This window comes from Theropithecus gelada, chromosome 5 (genome assembly GCF_003255815.1).
Source record: "Theropithecus gelada isolate Dixy chromosome 5, Tgel_1.0, whole genome shotgun sequence".
Classification (NCBI taxonomy): domain Eukaryota; kingdom Metazoa; phylum Chordata; class Mammalia; order Primates; family Cercopithecidae; genus Theropithecus; species Theropithecus gelada.
The window spans coordinates 37,841,116-37,857,990 of record NC_037672.1 but is presented as its reverse complement, the minus strand read 5'-3'; the positions used below and the strand labels follow the sequence as shown (position 1 = coordinate 37,857,990).

The window sequence follows — 16,875 nt, the reverse complement described above, 5'->3', positions numbered from 1 at the left end:
TTCTAAGGCTCACTGCCAAATTGAGCTTCTTGTCTGGGGACCTGCCTGTCCTCAGCGAATGTCACCATGGCCCCTCCCTCTCCAGAGGCCCGGAGGGTACTGCCTGGTGGCCTCCACTAGGAAACCACTCCGGAGACAGTCAGCTTGACATCTACAACACAGCCATATATATACAGTTAAATAAGTTAACAGTTTCATGGCATTTGGAATGGTGGCTATGTAAGTGCCATGTAAGTGCTTGCTAAATAAACACACACACACACACACACACACACACACACACACCCCACACTATAGATACTTTAAGGGAAAAAAAAAAAAATCACCAAACCCTGCTGATTTTTGCTATTCATCTTTTGTTTTCCTGGGACCAAGTGGGGAGCATGAATGTGCAGGGTCATTGGGTAGGCTGGGTTTCCCAGGTGTCTGTACGGGAGCATTCCCTAACAGAACCTTAACCTTCAGTGGGATAATCCCGCCCTTTGTCGCCCAGGAGTCCTAACAAGATGGCTGAATAAATAACTATATAACCCAGAAGAAAAATATATTAAAACCCTGCAGTCTAAAAGAAACATCAAGTGCTTTGTTTTCATTGGGTAGGAATGAAGATGTGGGCTGGCAGGGCATCTCTGACCTGGGTACCAAAGAGAGGCAGAGGGTCAGAAGCCGAACAACCACATTTCTGAGCAGCCTTTTGCACCCTGAGATGGGTGGATAGTGGTGGCTCTTACTGTGCCAGCCTTCTTGGAGCTGGGGTGGGGTAAGAGCTTGGCACAGGACAGAGAAGAGATGATATGGAGCTCACATTGTACAGTATTTGTGACCTTAGCACAATAATAATGAGGCTCTAAAAATGAGATCTTTTAAAGGCAGATTTTCCCGTTTCTTTCATGTTCAAGCAACACATGACTAAGCATGCCATTTCAAATGAGTAGTGCAGAAGTACCTTGCTTTCGCTTTCATTGGACAGAATTTCCAGGGCTTCCAGGTGTGACAAGCCTTGATATTCATCAAACAGCATCCCATAGTGTGCAGTTCTCTCCATTGTGAGCTGCTGTGCCAGTCTCTGCTTCTCCTTCTCCTTAGCTTCCCTTAACATCTGCAGAAATACACAATGTTTGTACTCTGGATGTATATTTAAAAGCATCATTTCCTGTATAAGACATGGGGGAGGTGGGGAGGACTGACTTTGTATTGGAGAGGGGGAGATTCTGGTCACTTTAGAATTTCTAAAAAATGATTTTTTTGATTGATGCTATTGATAACTTTTGCATCATATCCTACTTCGCATTTTACACTTTCATTATGTGAAAGGCAAAACAAAGCAAAAATTCCATGTCTGGGAATAAACTGGTAAGAAACACACCAAAAGCTTTAACAGCGCTTTCCATTAAGGTGTTTCCCACATGTGTGATTAACTTTCTCATTTTCTTATTCTTATTTTATTTTATTTTATTTAGTTTGAGATGGAGTCTCACTCTGTTGCTCAGGCTGGAGTGCAGAGGCACAATCTCGGCTCACTGCAACCTCTGCCTCACGGGTTCAAGCGATTCTCCTGCCTCAGCCTCCTGAGGAGCTGCAACTAAAGACCCTTGCCACTATGCCCGGCTGATTTTTGTATTTTTTGGTAGAGACAGGGTTTCACTGTGTTGGCCAGACTGGTCTCAAACTCCTGACCTCAAGTGATCCTCCTCCCTCAGCCTCTCAACGTGCTGGGATTACAGGTGCGAGCCACCTCACCCAGCCAATTTTCTTATTTTCTAAAGTCCCCATATTTTCTATAATGAGCGAGTTTTATGTATGCTTGAAAAGTTGAATCTCTTATGACAGGATTAACTTTAAGTCCTGCACCTACACAGATGTCAAAGCAGAAATAAGCTGGTCTGATTTTTTTCTAAGTTATATTTTTTTATTTATTTATCTTTGTTTTGAGATGGAGTTTAGCTCCTGTTGCCCAGGCTGGAGTGCAATGGCGATATCTCAGCTCACTGCAACCTCCGCCTCCTGGGTTTAAGTGATTCTCCTGCCTCAGCCTCTCGAGTAGCTGGGATTATAGGCACCCACCACCACACCCAGCTAATGTTTTTGTATTTTTAGTAGAGATGGGGTTTCACCATGTTGGCCAGGCTGGTCTCGAACTCCTAACCCCAGGTGATCCACCTGGCTCAGCCTCCCAAAGTGCCAGGATTACAGGTGTGAGCCACCACACCTGGCTGAGTTTTAAAATATTTTAAATTTTTTGTGTGTGGTTATTAAATTTCCTCAATTTAAAAATAAATAAATATAAACTCATAATGTATTTGTCATCATATACTTAGTGCAATTAAGAATATTAACTGAGGGCCAGGCGCAGTGGCTTACACCTGTAATTCCAGTATTTTGGGAGGCCTAGGTGGGCAGATCACTTCAGGCCAGGAGTTCAAGACCAGCTTGGCCAACATGGTGAAACCACGTATCTACCAAAAATACAAAAATTAGCTGGGCATGGTGGTGCATGCCTGTAATTCCAGCTACTGAGGAGGCTGAGGCAGGAGAGGCAGAGGTTGAACCCAGAGGCGCAGTGAGCCGAGATTGCACCACTGCACTCCAGCCTGGGCAACAGAGCGAGACTTGGTCTCAAAAGGAAAAAAACAAAAAAGAATATTAGCTTGTAGATTCTTAAGGCTGGTTTCCAGAAATATGACTGTGAACCAAGTTTCCTCTCCCCATTAATAACTTTCCTTCTGTTATTTGTTGGTTAAACAAAAAGACAACAAATAAACACAAGCCCATCAGTCACTCTCAATTTTCTGCACTTGCGTTCTTTGATTCTAAGCATATTTTATGTGATTCCTCATTAAGTTTACTGAGGCATTACGTTTATGGGGTTCTTTAATTTCTGTGGAGAGCTCTGTAAAGACACTGGCCACCACCAGAAGGTCACAGGGGAAGAGAACTAAAGAAGAGACTTTGGTTTTCATCGTGTGCCAGTGAAACAATCAGCCTCATTTCCTTTCGGGTTCTTGAGGTTGTCTGCCAAGAACCCACAGGGCCGCAAAGATAATTCTCTCTCCTGTCTGTCTTTAAGACTAAATTAGCACAGACTCTGAATTTTAAAGTTTTTCAATCAACCCAATGAAACCATCACTGGAAAATTTTAACACTGGCAATAAAAACTAACTACCCCCACTGATCTCAGGGGTTGGTGGTGGTAAAATAAAATAACAAAGTGACACTGAAATCACTTCCCTTCTCTACACCAGCTTCCACCTGTGAATCTGGGCTTTGGGATAGAAGAAAGAAGGGTTGAAATTGAAGAGAAAGGGAAAGGGTCACTCTGGAATGATGTGGACTCACTCAAAACTGGGGAGTAGGCCAGTAGGATTATGGTGGCTCATGCCTGTAATCCCAGCACTTTGGGAGGCTGAGGTGGGCCGATCACTAGGTCAGGAGTTCGAGACCAGCCTGGTCAATATGGTGAAACCCTGTCTCTACTAAAAATTCAAAATATTAGCCGGGCGTGGTGGTGGGCACCTGTAATCCCAGCTATTCAAGAGGGAGGCAGGAGAATCATTTGAACCTGGGAGAGAGAGGTTGCCGTGAGCCGAGATTGCGCCATTGCACTCCAGCCTGGGTGACAGAGTGAGACTCCATCTCAAACAAACAAACAAACAAACAAACTGGCGAGTGAAATTAAAGCTGCCTAAGGGATAACCAGCTTGACAAGGGATGCTGGTTCTATTTTCCCACTGGAAAAGAAAGGGAAGTTGGTTTCAATAGCAGGGAATGATCCTGGCCTGGAAGAATTTCTGACACAGAGAAGCTATGGAGACTTACATGTGTGGAATCCAAGGACCCCCCGTCCCCATGTTATTTAAAGAGTACTCCCTGTGCTTGGCTGGGCGCGGTGGCTCACGCCTGTAATCCCAGCACTTTGGGAGGCTGAACTGGGCGGATCATCTGAGGTCAGGAGTTCGGGACCAGCCTGGCCAACATGGTGAAACCCCGTCTCTGCTAAAAATACAAAAATTAGCCGGGTGTGGTGGTGCACACCTGTAATTCCAGCTACTCAGGAGGCTGAGGCAGGAGAATTGCTTGAACCCAGGAGGTGGAGGTTGCAGTGAGCTGAGACTGCGCTCCATCCTGGGTGACAGAGTGAGGCTCTGTCTCAAAAAAAAAAAAAAAGAAAGAAAGAAAGAAAAAGAAAGAGTATTCCCTGTGCCACTGGGATAAAAATACAGGAGAAATGTAGTTAGTGCATGCATGCATGCTTCTAGTGTCTATAGTTATATATTTCCTTAGTGTGTAAAGGAAAAATATAACAGACTCCCCTGTGTCAGCTGATGTGAGCTTCATCTTTCCAGTTGTCTGAAAGACTTTGGAGCCATCCCTGACAGCTCCTTCTATCTCACAGCTCACATTCATTCCAACAAGTGATCTGGATCTATCTTCAAATTATACCCAGAATCAGCCATTCCTCACTACCTACAAGGCCTCCATGCTGCACGGGGCCACGGTTATCTCTTGTTTAGACAGTGCAATTGCCTGCAGCGGAGGATGTGACAGTGCAACCTGCAGACCTCCCTCCTACTCCTGGGAGCATACATGCCGGATTTTGAAATCCAGCCTTCAGCCTCCCACAGCTCCTCCCTGCCAATCACTGGTGCAGCAGGGCACTAAGGCAGACCTGTTCCTGGAAGATGAGGTCTCCTTTGTCAGCAGCCTTTGGCTGAAGGGCTTTCCCATGGCTTCGCCCAGGCTTTCCCAGGCCACACTGCAGTCTAGGACACTTCCACTCATTTTTCTCTCCCTCTTTCCTTCACTGGGATGGGACCGGCATCTTGGTCTAATGGTTCTCCCAGCCTTCCTGGGCTCCCTCCCCATTTTCTCTCACACACACACTTCCCCTAATGAAATCCTTGCACATTTAAGCCCATGTAAGCCCATCTTGGTGTCTGTTTCTGGGAGGGCACAGACTGATGCTCATTCTAACCAGTCTCCCTGCCCTTGGTCCTCCCAGCCAATTTTCTACCCAGGAACTAGAGGGGTCCTATTAAAGCACAGATCAGATTCTGTCACTTCTTTTCTCAAAATGCTGCAATGGTTTCCCCATTTCACTAACAGTCAAACCCAAGGTCCTTACGAATGTCTGTCACTCCCCATCACCACTCTGGTGTCCTCTTCAACACCTCTCACCCGGAGCTCACTCCTCTCCATCACGGGCATCCTGCTGTTCTGCATTCATACCAGACACTCCTGCTTCAGGGCCTTTGCATGCGTTCTCCCTTGGCCTGGAATGAGCTTTACTCAGGTTCCTGCATGGTCAACGCTCTCATCTCCTTCAAGGATTTGCTCACATGTCATCATCTGCCCAATCACTATCCTACTTAACACTCAGCCTGCCCCTCACACCCATACTCCTGATTCCTGATCACCTCTTCCTGTTCTACTTTGTCTTTTTCCCCATGGCACTTGTCACTTTCTGAAATACCAGATATTGCCTTCCACATCCCCTCTCCATGAGGCTGGCAGTAAGGCATTTCAAGATGATGGGGCCAGAAGATGTGGGCTCAGAAGTGTGCTACCCATGAGAGCCCCCTGGGACGAGTCTCCTGTGTGAGCAGAATGCTCAGGCTGCACTTTGTGAGAACGAAAGGCAAACCTTTTTGTTCTAAGTCATACTGATACTTGGGGGTGGTTGTTCTTTTATGACATCTAGTGCGAATTACCTAACTAATACTAATCTATTCTCCTCCTCCTCCTCCTACTTCTTCTTCTTCTCCTTCTCCTCCTTCTCCTTCTCCTTCTTCTTCCTTCCTCTTCCTCTTCTTTTTTTTTTGAGAGGCAGTCCCACTCTGTTGCCCAGGCTGGAGTGCAGTGGCACAATCTCAGCTCACTGCAACTGCCACCTCCCTGGTTCAAGCAATTCCCCTGCCTCAGCCTCCTGAGTAGCTGGGATTACAGGTGTTCACCACCACATCCAGCTAATTTTTTTATTTTTTTTTGTATTTTTAGTAAAGACAGGGTTTCCTCATCTTGGCCAGACTGGTCTTGAACTCCTGACCTCAGGTGATCTGCCTGCCTCAGCCTCCCAAAGTGCTGGGATTATGGGTGTGAGCCACCATGCCCAGTCATCTATTTTATTTTTCAAGGAGCAGGAGGGTGATGGTCTAGATGATCCTGCAAAGTCCCTCCCTGGACTACAACATCAGAGTGCTCATACTTGGGTTATTCCAGAAGACGCAAGAAGAAATAGCCTCAAACAAAAGCTTCTAGGGGTTGCCATGAACATATTCTCAGTGATAGCTGTTCATGAAGGCAACCTTCATGGGTTCCTAGTACTAAGTCCTGCCTGTGACGTTTACAAAATCCACGGCTGCATCAGCTGCCTCTGATTTCAGGAAAGCACAGAGACCTGGTGTATCAGTCTCTCATGGAGGAGGTGGACTGGGGCATGCCTGGACTGTGCAGTAAGTTAGGCATGTTTCAGCTGGAAGAGTGAGTCATTATTTGGAAAATAAGACAAATATTATTTCCAATTTTCTTAACTATTGTAAGTAAGCAAAGATAGATTGAATTCTTTGTATTATGCTTTGCAAGAAGGGCTGGAAAACTTTAGTGCTGCAAGTGTGAGAGAAGAGCATCCTTGCACATATCAAGAGAAATAGAATATAAAATTCCAATGAGATACCATTTCCACCTATTATACCGACACATAATAACGACAATGACGACAACTAACGTTTCTGAGTGCTCACTAAGAGCTGGGTTCTGTTCTAACTCAGCTTAGCCTCAGAGCAAAGTTATTGGTAGGTATGTAAATTATCCCTGGTGTACAGGTGAGTAAGCTGAGGCACAGAGGGGCTAAGTAACTTGCCCAAGGTCACACAGCTACTAAATGGTAGAGATGGGATGCACACCATGACATAAATGGATCATCTTCAAGAAATAATATCAAGTGAATTAAGCAAGGAACAAGAGTGTGTTTAGTATGCTACCATTGGGTTGAAAAAGTATGTGTGTATTTATGTACATGTCTATCCACGTGCATACACATATACTTATACATCTGTATATTTATATATAGCTGCATCTATAGATCTATATCCATATCTACATGCTGTGCCCTCTTGGTAGCTCAGATAGGCCGTGAATTCATTTCTTATACCAGGATTCTCTGATAGAATCCTTAAGAAACTGTTAAAAGTAGTTGTCTCCCCTGAGGAATTAAATGACTGAGGAAACGGAGGTAGTAGAAGCTCAATTTTCTCTCTCTGCTCTTTCACGCCATTTGATTTGAATCACATGCTTTAAATTAGCTATTCAAAAAGATAAATAAAAACTTATTTATTTTATTGACTGAAAGAAAAAATTGCAAAAGTATATAATCCAACCTGAGACAAGGAAACAGTTCTCTCCATGAGCGTCTTGGTCCGCTTAAAGCCCGGGTCACTTTCTGCAAGGACATTCATGGTTTTCTTGCCGATGAATTCTAACGCATCAAGGCCTCCAGTTAAGACGCTTTTACCCTGCAGATGAGATAACTGCATGAGATTAGATTTTTAGGTTTTGCTGTTTCGCAGCGGTCAGCAACTCCTAGGTAACTGGCACTATCTTCAAATATTAAAATCAATATAAAGTCACAATTTTTTCTCATTAGGAGATTTATCATCCATTTAACTCTATTTTCTTTTCCTTGGAAAAACATACGTTATATAATTTGTAGGACATACAATGTTATTAAAAATGATGCTTAGAAAAAAAAGCATATAAAATAAAATTAATCCCTTTTTAATTTTACTGGCTCTCTGTGTATTAATAGATGTGTATCTAAGACATAAAATTAACAGGTGACCCAATTGCTGTTTTCTGTTTAAAAAAATTTTAACCCAAGTAACAGAGTTGCTTGGAGCAGCCTATTAAAATGTCAAGTAGTCCTGCTAATTTAGGGACTTCTTTAATCTAGGGCCCTAGAGGGTAAGACCTTCAGGCTGTTTTAGACGGTTCTTGCATACTCTCAGAAACTAGCAATAACTGCCTATAATTAGTATATCCATGAAATAAGACACGTTGATTTCCTTGTACTTCTGGCTTTAGAAACTGGTGTATTATATAGTTATCCTTCTGCAAATCCCTTTGTCAGCCATCGTTGCCTTTTTTAAAAGATTGAAAGAACCCAGACTTACTCACTAAACTATTCAAGTGAACAGAACTGTGTACATTTCTTTGCAACTCTTTCATACATACACTCCAACTGTATAACTGCAATTATAATATGCATACATCTGTTTTTTCCCACCATACATAAAAATGATATAAATTTTATTTTATTATGATATTATTACTGATATGCATTTTCCAATCTTCATAATTATCATTTAAATAGAAATACTGAATTTCATAGAATTAATATGCTTTATTTTCATCTTGGGCATTTAGACTGTTTTTAGATTTGGGAGCCAACCAGTAATCTTGCTATAAATCAGATTTTTCAGTGCACACGCTTCAGGGGGATGATGGGACAGTAGCAATTCACACTTCTGTGTAATTTGACTTAGTGCCTGCTAACATCCTACGAAAAAATTATCCTATTGAGAATAAAATGGTGGAAGAAAGGACATAGGGATTTGTGTTAAGGATAGACCTGGAGGGGTAGTGTCTGGAACTTGGGAAAGAGGGGTCAAGAAGGTTGGAGAGAACCCAGAAAGGAATGTGAGGCTGCTGAAGACAAACTCAAGAGTGCCCTCTTGGTAGCCCAGATAGGCCGTGAATTCATTTCTTATACCAGAGATATTGACAGAGCTCCATTCATTTCCCATCCCACAAACCCCCCACAGGGGCGGCTGACTTGTATTGCTATTTGACTCCTAAGACAGATTTGCTGCTCCTCCTTCACCCCACCCCAGTCTAGAGGTCCTCAAATAGCAAGGAGAAGACTGGTCATTTTCTATATTTCTGGCACGTCCTGACCCTAAGGTCTGGGTGAGATACTCTCATGTTTGACCGCAGCCCTCACCTCTTCCCGAATCACATTGTGTTTATCTGTTCAGTCGCCTCAGTCCTCCAGGATATTGTGCCCTCTTGTTTGCCAGCATATATCCAAGATCCAGCACAGATCTTGGAACATAGTGAGGGCTAATCATGTTTCTGTTGTTGTTTTTCTTTTAATGAATGAATGAATGAATAAATGGGACACAAGCCATATTTTTAGAAAAACTAGTTAGTTTACATAGCAAGAAATAAACCTTCACATGTGTAATCCCAGCACTTTGGGAGGCCAAGGCGGGAGGATCACCTGAGGTCTAGAGTCCAAGACAAGCCTGGCCAACATGGTGAAACCCCGTCTCTACTAAAAACACCAAAATCAGCTGGGTGTGGTGGTGGGCACCTGTAATCCCAGCTACTTGGGAAGTTGAGGTGGGAGAATCGCTTGAACCAGGGATGCAGAGGTTGCAGTGAGCCGAGAACGCACCACTGCACTCCAGCCAGGGTGACAGGGTGAGACTCCATCTCAAAAAAAAAAAAAAAAAAAAAAGAAAGAAAGAAAAAAATCTTTCTCCCCGACCCTGAGGACCAGCTAGCTGCCTTACCTCAGTTGAGATGCCTCCCTTTTTTCAATATTCACCAATGTTTAGCTGCTAATAAATTGAGCTTCTTTTAAGAGGTAGGCAGGGATCTGGGGGGGTACACGTAGGGTGATGTACGGAAGAGGAAGGGTGGGAATGAAGAGGTAGGGATGGGGGAAGAACGCTGGCCTCCGGAAACACTTCAGAAACATATTTGGGCTGTTTTTCCTGTCTTGTAACTGGTACTTTTTATTTAAACGGTTTAATGCTTTTTCAAATTTAGGGATAAGATAAGCAGAGCATTTAGGAAAAACAGTTGTCCCAGCTCTGACAAAGAGTTCTCTCTCCCCTCAACCAGAGGCTGTCCTTGCTGCAGCTGGAAAGGACTCTGTTAAATCAGACTGAAAAATGTTCCTTCCAAACAGCTCTTTTCTTTTAAACATAAAATATATTTCATTTTGCCCTTATTATTTTGAATCCAAGGTTACGTCTGCTTTGTAGCAGAAAACATAAAAAAAAAAAACCATAATCCAAAGTTCTGAGCAAGGCCATCGTTTCTCTGATGTATCTAGGTCACTGGTAAATGGAAATATCAAAAGAAGGCCCTGAGAAATACAGGGGAAAGAGAGGAAGCAGCCAGCGACTCACTGTGTTTTGAACCACATTGGTGATGGCAGACAGCATGCCCCGAGAGGCCGATGAAGGGGAGGTGGGTGGGCTTTCTGCAGGGCCCTGATCTGTGGCTGCATCTGTTACTAAAGAGAAGAAAGAAATCCTTTAAGAGTTCATGTTGCTGATCTGAACTTGGAAACCCTCTGATTATGCACATGGTGTAATAAAGTCCACGAACACCCAGAGGAGACGCATCACTCACTTGCAGGGACTCCGTTTTCAGTGTCTGGTTGGGCCCCTTCAGAAGATCCAGAATTTACACCATGAATCCGTAGAGTGGCCCCTGCTTTTTCCTTGACTGCCGTCAATCCATGACCTGTTGGAAATAAAAATATGGTTCATGGATACATTAGAAATCCACGGTCTGCAAGTCTGCCACCTAATCTTACAAAGCTGTTTTAAGTTGCAGAAATACATAGTGTTTTGTTTGTTTGTTTGTTTTAAGACAGAGGCTCGCTCTGTCACCCAGACTGGAGTGCAGTGGTGCAATCTCGGCTCACTGCAAGCTCCGCCTCCTGGGTTCAAGTGGTTCTCCCGCCTCAGCCTCCCGAGTAGCTGGGATTACAGATGCACGCCACCACGCCCGGCTAATTTTTGTGCCTTTAGTGAAGACCAGGTTTCACTAAATGTTAGCCAGGCTTGTCTTAAACTCCTGACTTCGGGTGATCGACCCACCTCGGCCTCCCAAAGTGCTGGGATTACAGGCGTGAGCCATCGCACCTGGTCTGTAAAAGTACATCCTGATTGAAAGACAGAAGAATCCCTGCTCCTTGAAATGTGGGTTCCAATAGGAGCTCAGTTTCACCCCTGCCTTGTTGAATGACCTTGGAGAAGTTACCTAGCCTCTCTGTGACTCAGTTTCCTCATTGAGTTATTGTGACGTGCAAATGAGATACACGTAGGTAAAGTGCTCCCAGATGCTTCACTGTTTGCTTTTGCTTCTCACACCACCCAGTCATCAACCTGGAATTCTAAGCTCAACACACTGTCTTTGTATAGTGTACCTGTCTCATCCTCTTTACTCTTTTGTAACTTCCTTATGGAAGATACTCTTCGTTCATTTTTTTGATTCCTTGCAGGCTTAGCACATGGCAGATGATCAATTAATATTGGTTGCATGGGAATCAGTGAGCCTCAGAGTGTTTCTTTAAAGCGTTAGGTCTTCCTTTAGGCATGGAGAGTGAAGGTTCTGGAGCCGACATCCCAAAATCAAAAGGCAAGTCAGTGGAGAAACCAGGAAGGCCACCCAACAGCCATGACGGCTGTCTTAAACAATAATGCCCTGACAGTTGTCTTAAACAATAATGATATAGATCAGCTTTAACAGCAGTCAGGCAGGTGAAGGGCACAGGTTTTACTCCATCTGAGCAAGGACAATACCCACATTCCCTAGAGCCTGGCACAACGGTTATTCAATAACTATTTGGTAAATACAGAGCTGACCTTCCTACCCACATGGAAAAACCCCAACCTTCGACCTGATAGGGACATGGTCTTGTCTACATTTTGTTCTGGAGAGGTTTTCCTCCCTTTGAGGCCTTCATGATGAGTTATAGCTTTTCTGAATCGTCAAACCACTGGAGGAATGAATAGCCTACAGATGGTCCGAAGCGGCTGTCTGACTTCTTTTTTTTTTTTTTTTTTTTTTTTTTTTGAGACGGAGTCTCGCTCTGTCGCCCAGGCTGGAGTGCAGTGGCCGGATCTCAGCTCACTGCAAGCTCCGCCTCCTGGGTTTACGCCATTCTCCTGCCTCAGCCTCCCGAGTAGCTGGGACTACAGGCGCCCGCCACCTCACCCAGCTAAGTTTTTGTATTTTTTAGTAGAGACGGGGTTTCACCGTGTCAGCCAGGATGGTCTCGATCTCCTGACCTCGTGATCCGCCCGTCTCGGCCTCCCAAAGTGCTGGGATTACAGGCTTGAGCCACCGCGCCCGGCCCTGTCTGACTTCTTGAAGGAGAAACAGCACAGGCTGCCATCATCCTGGGCACTCGTGGAGAAAATGAAAGATTTTTCTGGGGACCTGGGTAACCTCCGGTTGCTAAAACACAAGGCAGTAACATGAGGAAAAACTTCCCAAGTCCCAACAGAATGTAAGAGCTAACTAGAACCACCTAGTCTTAGAAGGCACTGTTAAAATAACCAGTTGTCCATTTCCTGAATAAGAAAGGGGAAGACATGGATGACTCCCAAACCTAAAGAGTAGCATTTTAGCAGTTGTAACCTTATTTATCCCAGTGATCTTAGCATAAACAAGGCACTGATATTTGACAAATATAGAAGGGATTATGTCCAATGGAAATACACTACCTAGAAAACCCTGAAAGTTAAACATTATTTACAACTGTAATTACATATAGAAATATGTGTTTCTATTCATGTGCAGATTAGACACAGTTCAAATTAATTACTGAGTTACTTGAAAAAATAAAAGTGTACTGTGACTGCTAATGCTTGAATTAATTATCTCTAGCTTCCAATGAATTTCAAACATTGTTTCTTTTTTTTTTGGTAAAGCTGAACTTTATATTTCTAGTAGAAATATATCTAGTAGAAACTTATTAAAGTTTCAATAACACATTTAAGTTAGAGGATAGAATATCTAACTCTTTCACGTACTGCGTCCAACTTCCCTGCCATTAAAAATATATATGATATGCATTTTCCAAAGGGAAATAATGTGCCTCCAAATCTCAACCTATGATTTTCATCTAGATTTCTGAAAGCCAAAATCAAGGAAAAAAATGAGGTCAAGGAGGCTGGGAGGCACCATCTTCTCCATCTTCTTTGCTTAAGCCATGCAAGAAAGATGATCACACATCCCTCCCTGAGACCGTTTCAGGAGATAATGAATCTCATATTCAGTATCTCTTCTTTCACCTTCTCCATCCCTTGCAGGTTAGGATAATGTCTGGTTCTTTTTGCAGGAAGAACGGCTTCTCCCCATCTCAGAACATAAATGATTACAGATATGTATACATGAGCTGCCTCTAGAAAAATCACTTTGTTTCTGGAAGGAAATACGATTTTATGTGCATATAAATGGGATCTATCTGTTTAACAATGAAAATAGGCGGCTCTTCCAACTACATTTTCTTATTAACAATTCTTTTTCTGAATGTTTTGTTAGGGAAAGTACCTTTTTACTGCATTCTACTAGAAATATAAAGTTCAGCTTTACCAAAAAAAGAAACAAAAAAATGTAAAGTTCAGCTTTATGTTTATGTACGAGCTATAATTTTTCATAGCTGAGGTTTAGACACTGTGCCACACCTTACTCTAGAGAGTAACCTCTAAAACTTTACTTAGTGTGACATCTAGTGTCCAGAACAAGAAAGCAGTGATATGAAGTCCCTGTTGCCTTTTGATTGGGAGTGATTCATCTCCAGAGGTACTGACTGGGACCTACCAATAAGAGAAAAACAATAAATATGAATAATACCATAGGGTACAGTATACACGGATTAATTTCTTCACGTGTCATCCCAAACCCCAAGTATCCTCAAAATCTGAAACCCCTCTAAATTCCATGATTCTAAAGATGGAATATCCTCTACTCTTTGGCTCACTGCAATACAAGGTGAGTGCTGCAAAGAAGATGAGAGCGTCGTACAAATGCTGTGATAATGTATCATTTTAAAATAAATGCCGAATGATTGGCTGGTATTTAATTTACTACCTCTACTAGAATGGAAAACACCTTAAACTTAGGAGTCAGGAGCCTTGTGGAGGATTTCTGCTCCCGTCATTTATTAGCTGTGTAATACTGGTGAGCTGCTTAACCTCGCTGAATGTCTGCTGCTATGCATTCTCTGAAAGGAGGATTACCTCTCAGAGTTTTGCGAGATTATTGAGAAGAAACATGTGAAACCTCTGCTATGGCCAACATTTACTGAGCACTTACTATGTCCTAACACCGTATTAAATACTTTTAGTACAGTACATTATCTCATTTAATCTTCTCAACGACCTTATGAGGTCCCTTAGGATATCAGTATACTCATTTCACAACTGAGAAAACTGAGACCTGGTGAGGTGAAATCACTTTCCCAAGGTCCTAAAGCCAATCAGTGACAAAGGCGGGATTCCAACTCAGTCCTTCTGACTCTAGAACCCACATGTGTAATCACTATGTTACGTCAAGAAAGTTTTATTGCCATTTATAGTTGAATAAATGTCATTTTAATCCCATTTCTATAACTCCTTGGAAATCAGATCCTTAGTTTGGAGCTTCCTACTTTTTAAAACATTGTTTTATTCTAAAATGCACTTGACTTACCTTACCATGACCAAAGAACAAGGTGAAGGTCACCTCCGTGGTGAAACCTGACTCTAACCCTCTCCCTGTCAACTGTGTCGAGTGATGGCATAGCTTAGTGTTTTTAGGATCAGCCCTGTGCTGTGCAGGCTGCATTCTCAAGACACTGTGTAGGGCTATCTTACAGATCCACTTTGATTTTTTTCTTCCCCAAAAGCACTGTGATCTTATGAAGACCTCTTCTTGTGAATTCCACCAAGATCAAAAAGCCATCGAAGGGAAGTCTCTCCTCTTTCTGGAAAGATGAAATAATTTGCTGGTTATCTGAAATAATCAAGATGAAATAATTTGCAAAAAGAATATGCTGGGCAGGCAAGGTGGCTCGCGCCTGTAATCCCAGCACTTTGGGAGGCCGAGGCAGGCGGATCACCTGAGATCAGGAGCTCGAGCCATCCTGGCCACCATGGTGAAACTCCATCTCTACTAAAAATACAAAAATTAGCCGGGTGTGGTGGTGGGCGCCTGTAATCCCAGCTACTTGGGAGACTGAGGCAGGAGAATCGCTTGAACCCAGGAGGCAGAGGTGCAGTGAGCTGAGTTTGCGCCATTGCACTCCAGCCTGGGTGACAGAGCCAGACTCCGACTCTAGCTCAAAAAAAAAAAAAAAAAAAAAAAAAGAGTATGCTGGGAAGTTCTCTCTGACCAAGTGGTAACTCAGGGAAGCAGCAGCAGTTCTCTGCAGAACCTTGGATGATGGGGTAGCTCAATGGGTACTTCCTATTGGTCCCATATGCTAAACGATCACAACAAGGGCACACGCTAACTCATTAGGAAGGTTCCTCCCTTTTAGCTTGTTTTATTTTTTAATACAATATTTCCTTCTTTTTCTTTTTTTAACTTTCTTTTTTTTCTTCTTTTTCAAAAAATGAATATATTAAAAAGAAACTTTTAAAAATCCCATAATATCACATCTCTGATATATCTGGTTGAATTTTACTCCAATTTTTTTTTTTGTGGTAAAATGCACATGACATACATTTTACCATCTCAACTTTTCCGACCTGAATAGTTCAGAGGTACCAAATACATTCACAATATTGTGCAACCATCACCACTATCCATCTCCAGAACTCACTCTCTTGTATAAAACTGAAACTCTATACCCATTAAACAATAACTCCCCACACCCCTCTTTTACCAGCCCCTGGAAACCATCATTCTACATTCCACTAGTTAGAACATTCTCAAATCTCTATGATTTTGACTATTTCTAACTGCCTCACAGAAGTGGAATCACACAGTACTTGTCTTTTTGTGACTGGCTCATTTCACTTAGCATAATGTCCTCAAGGTTCATCCACGTTGTAACATATGTCAGAAGTTCCTTCATTTTAAAATCTGAATAATATTCCCTTGTATGTAGAGACCACATTTGGCTTTTCCATTCATCTGTCCACAGACACTTGGGTTGCTTCTGTGCTTTAGCTATTGTGAATAACGCTGCTATGATCATGGGTGTACAAATACCTCCTTGGGACCCTGCCTTTAATTCTTTTGGAAATATAATCAGAAGTGGAATTGGTGGATCATACGGTAATTCTGTTTTTCATTTTTTGAGGAACCGTCATACTGTCTTCCACAGCAGCTGTACCATTTTATAACCCCAGCAAGAGCACCCAAGGGTTCCAATTTCTCCACATCCTGACAAACACTTATTTTCTGTTTTTTTTAAAAAATAATAGTCATTCCTATACTGAAATATTAGTGGTAAAAAAATTTTCAAAACGTCATTCTAATGGGTGTGAGGTAGTATCTCATCGTAGTTCTGATTAGCATTTCCCTAATGATTAGTGGTGTTGAGCATGTTTTCATGTGCAGATTTAAAAAATAAAAATGTTCATAATATTAGCAAGTCCAAAGAGTATAGAAACATAGGTAACAGAAGGTGGACCAGCCTCTTTCTGCTTAGATTCCAGTAACTAATAAGCAATAGAGTGTATGAGCTTATAAGGGCCTGTGGAAATAATTAAGGCCTGCAAAAGCTGTTGGCTTTAAAAGAAAAAAATAAAATTACAAATTAGATAGTAATTAATATTTACTTAAATGTATTCAAAATGTAATATTGGATCAGTTGGTCAATTATCATTCAAATAAATTCAACTCCTACCTAGTTGATATATATATGTGTGTGTGTGTGTGTGTGTGTGTGTGTGTAGTAAATTTAATGAGAAATGTGGGTACATTCTAATGCATTTGCTCTGATACAGGAGTGACTTCTAAAAGAAGCAATGCTTGGAGCTTTTGAAAGACTTAAGGTAGCCCTTTCTCTCCCCTCAACCCCTTCTTTCTAAAGATAACAATTCTAATCATTTCTTGTGATTCTTTTCAAGAATGTAAAAGCAT

At 42.4% G+C, this 16,875-nt stretch overlaps 1 protein-coding gene across 7 annotated transcripts in view; it reads right to left on the bottom strand.

Annotated features, from left to right (window-relative positions):
* Positions 1-16,875, bottom strand: part of FAM114A1 (family with sequence similarity 114 member A1) — a 79,147-nt gene that overhangs the window by 30,803 nt on the left and 31,469 nt on the right. For 5 of the 7 annotated variants that reach the window (XM_025385862.1, XM_025385856.1, XM_025385860.1 and 2 more), the window contains 4 exons: positions 10,420-10,533; positions 10,194-10,300; positions 7,374-7,508; positions 947-1,099 (listed from right to left, as the gene is read on the bottom strand). In XM_025385862.1, the coding sequence (XP_025241647.1) occupies positions 947-1,099; positions 7,374-7,508; positions 10,194-10,229 (324 nt within the window). In that variant the 5' untranslated portion in view covers positions 10,230-10,300; positions 10,420-10,533. The remainder of the gene's footprint in view (positions 1-946; positions 1,100-7,373; positions 7,509-10,193; positions 10,301-10,419; positions 10,534-16,875) is intronic. The other 2 variants (XM_025385861.1, XM_025385859.1) reach the window with 2 other exon arrangements.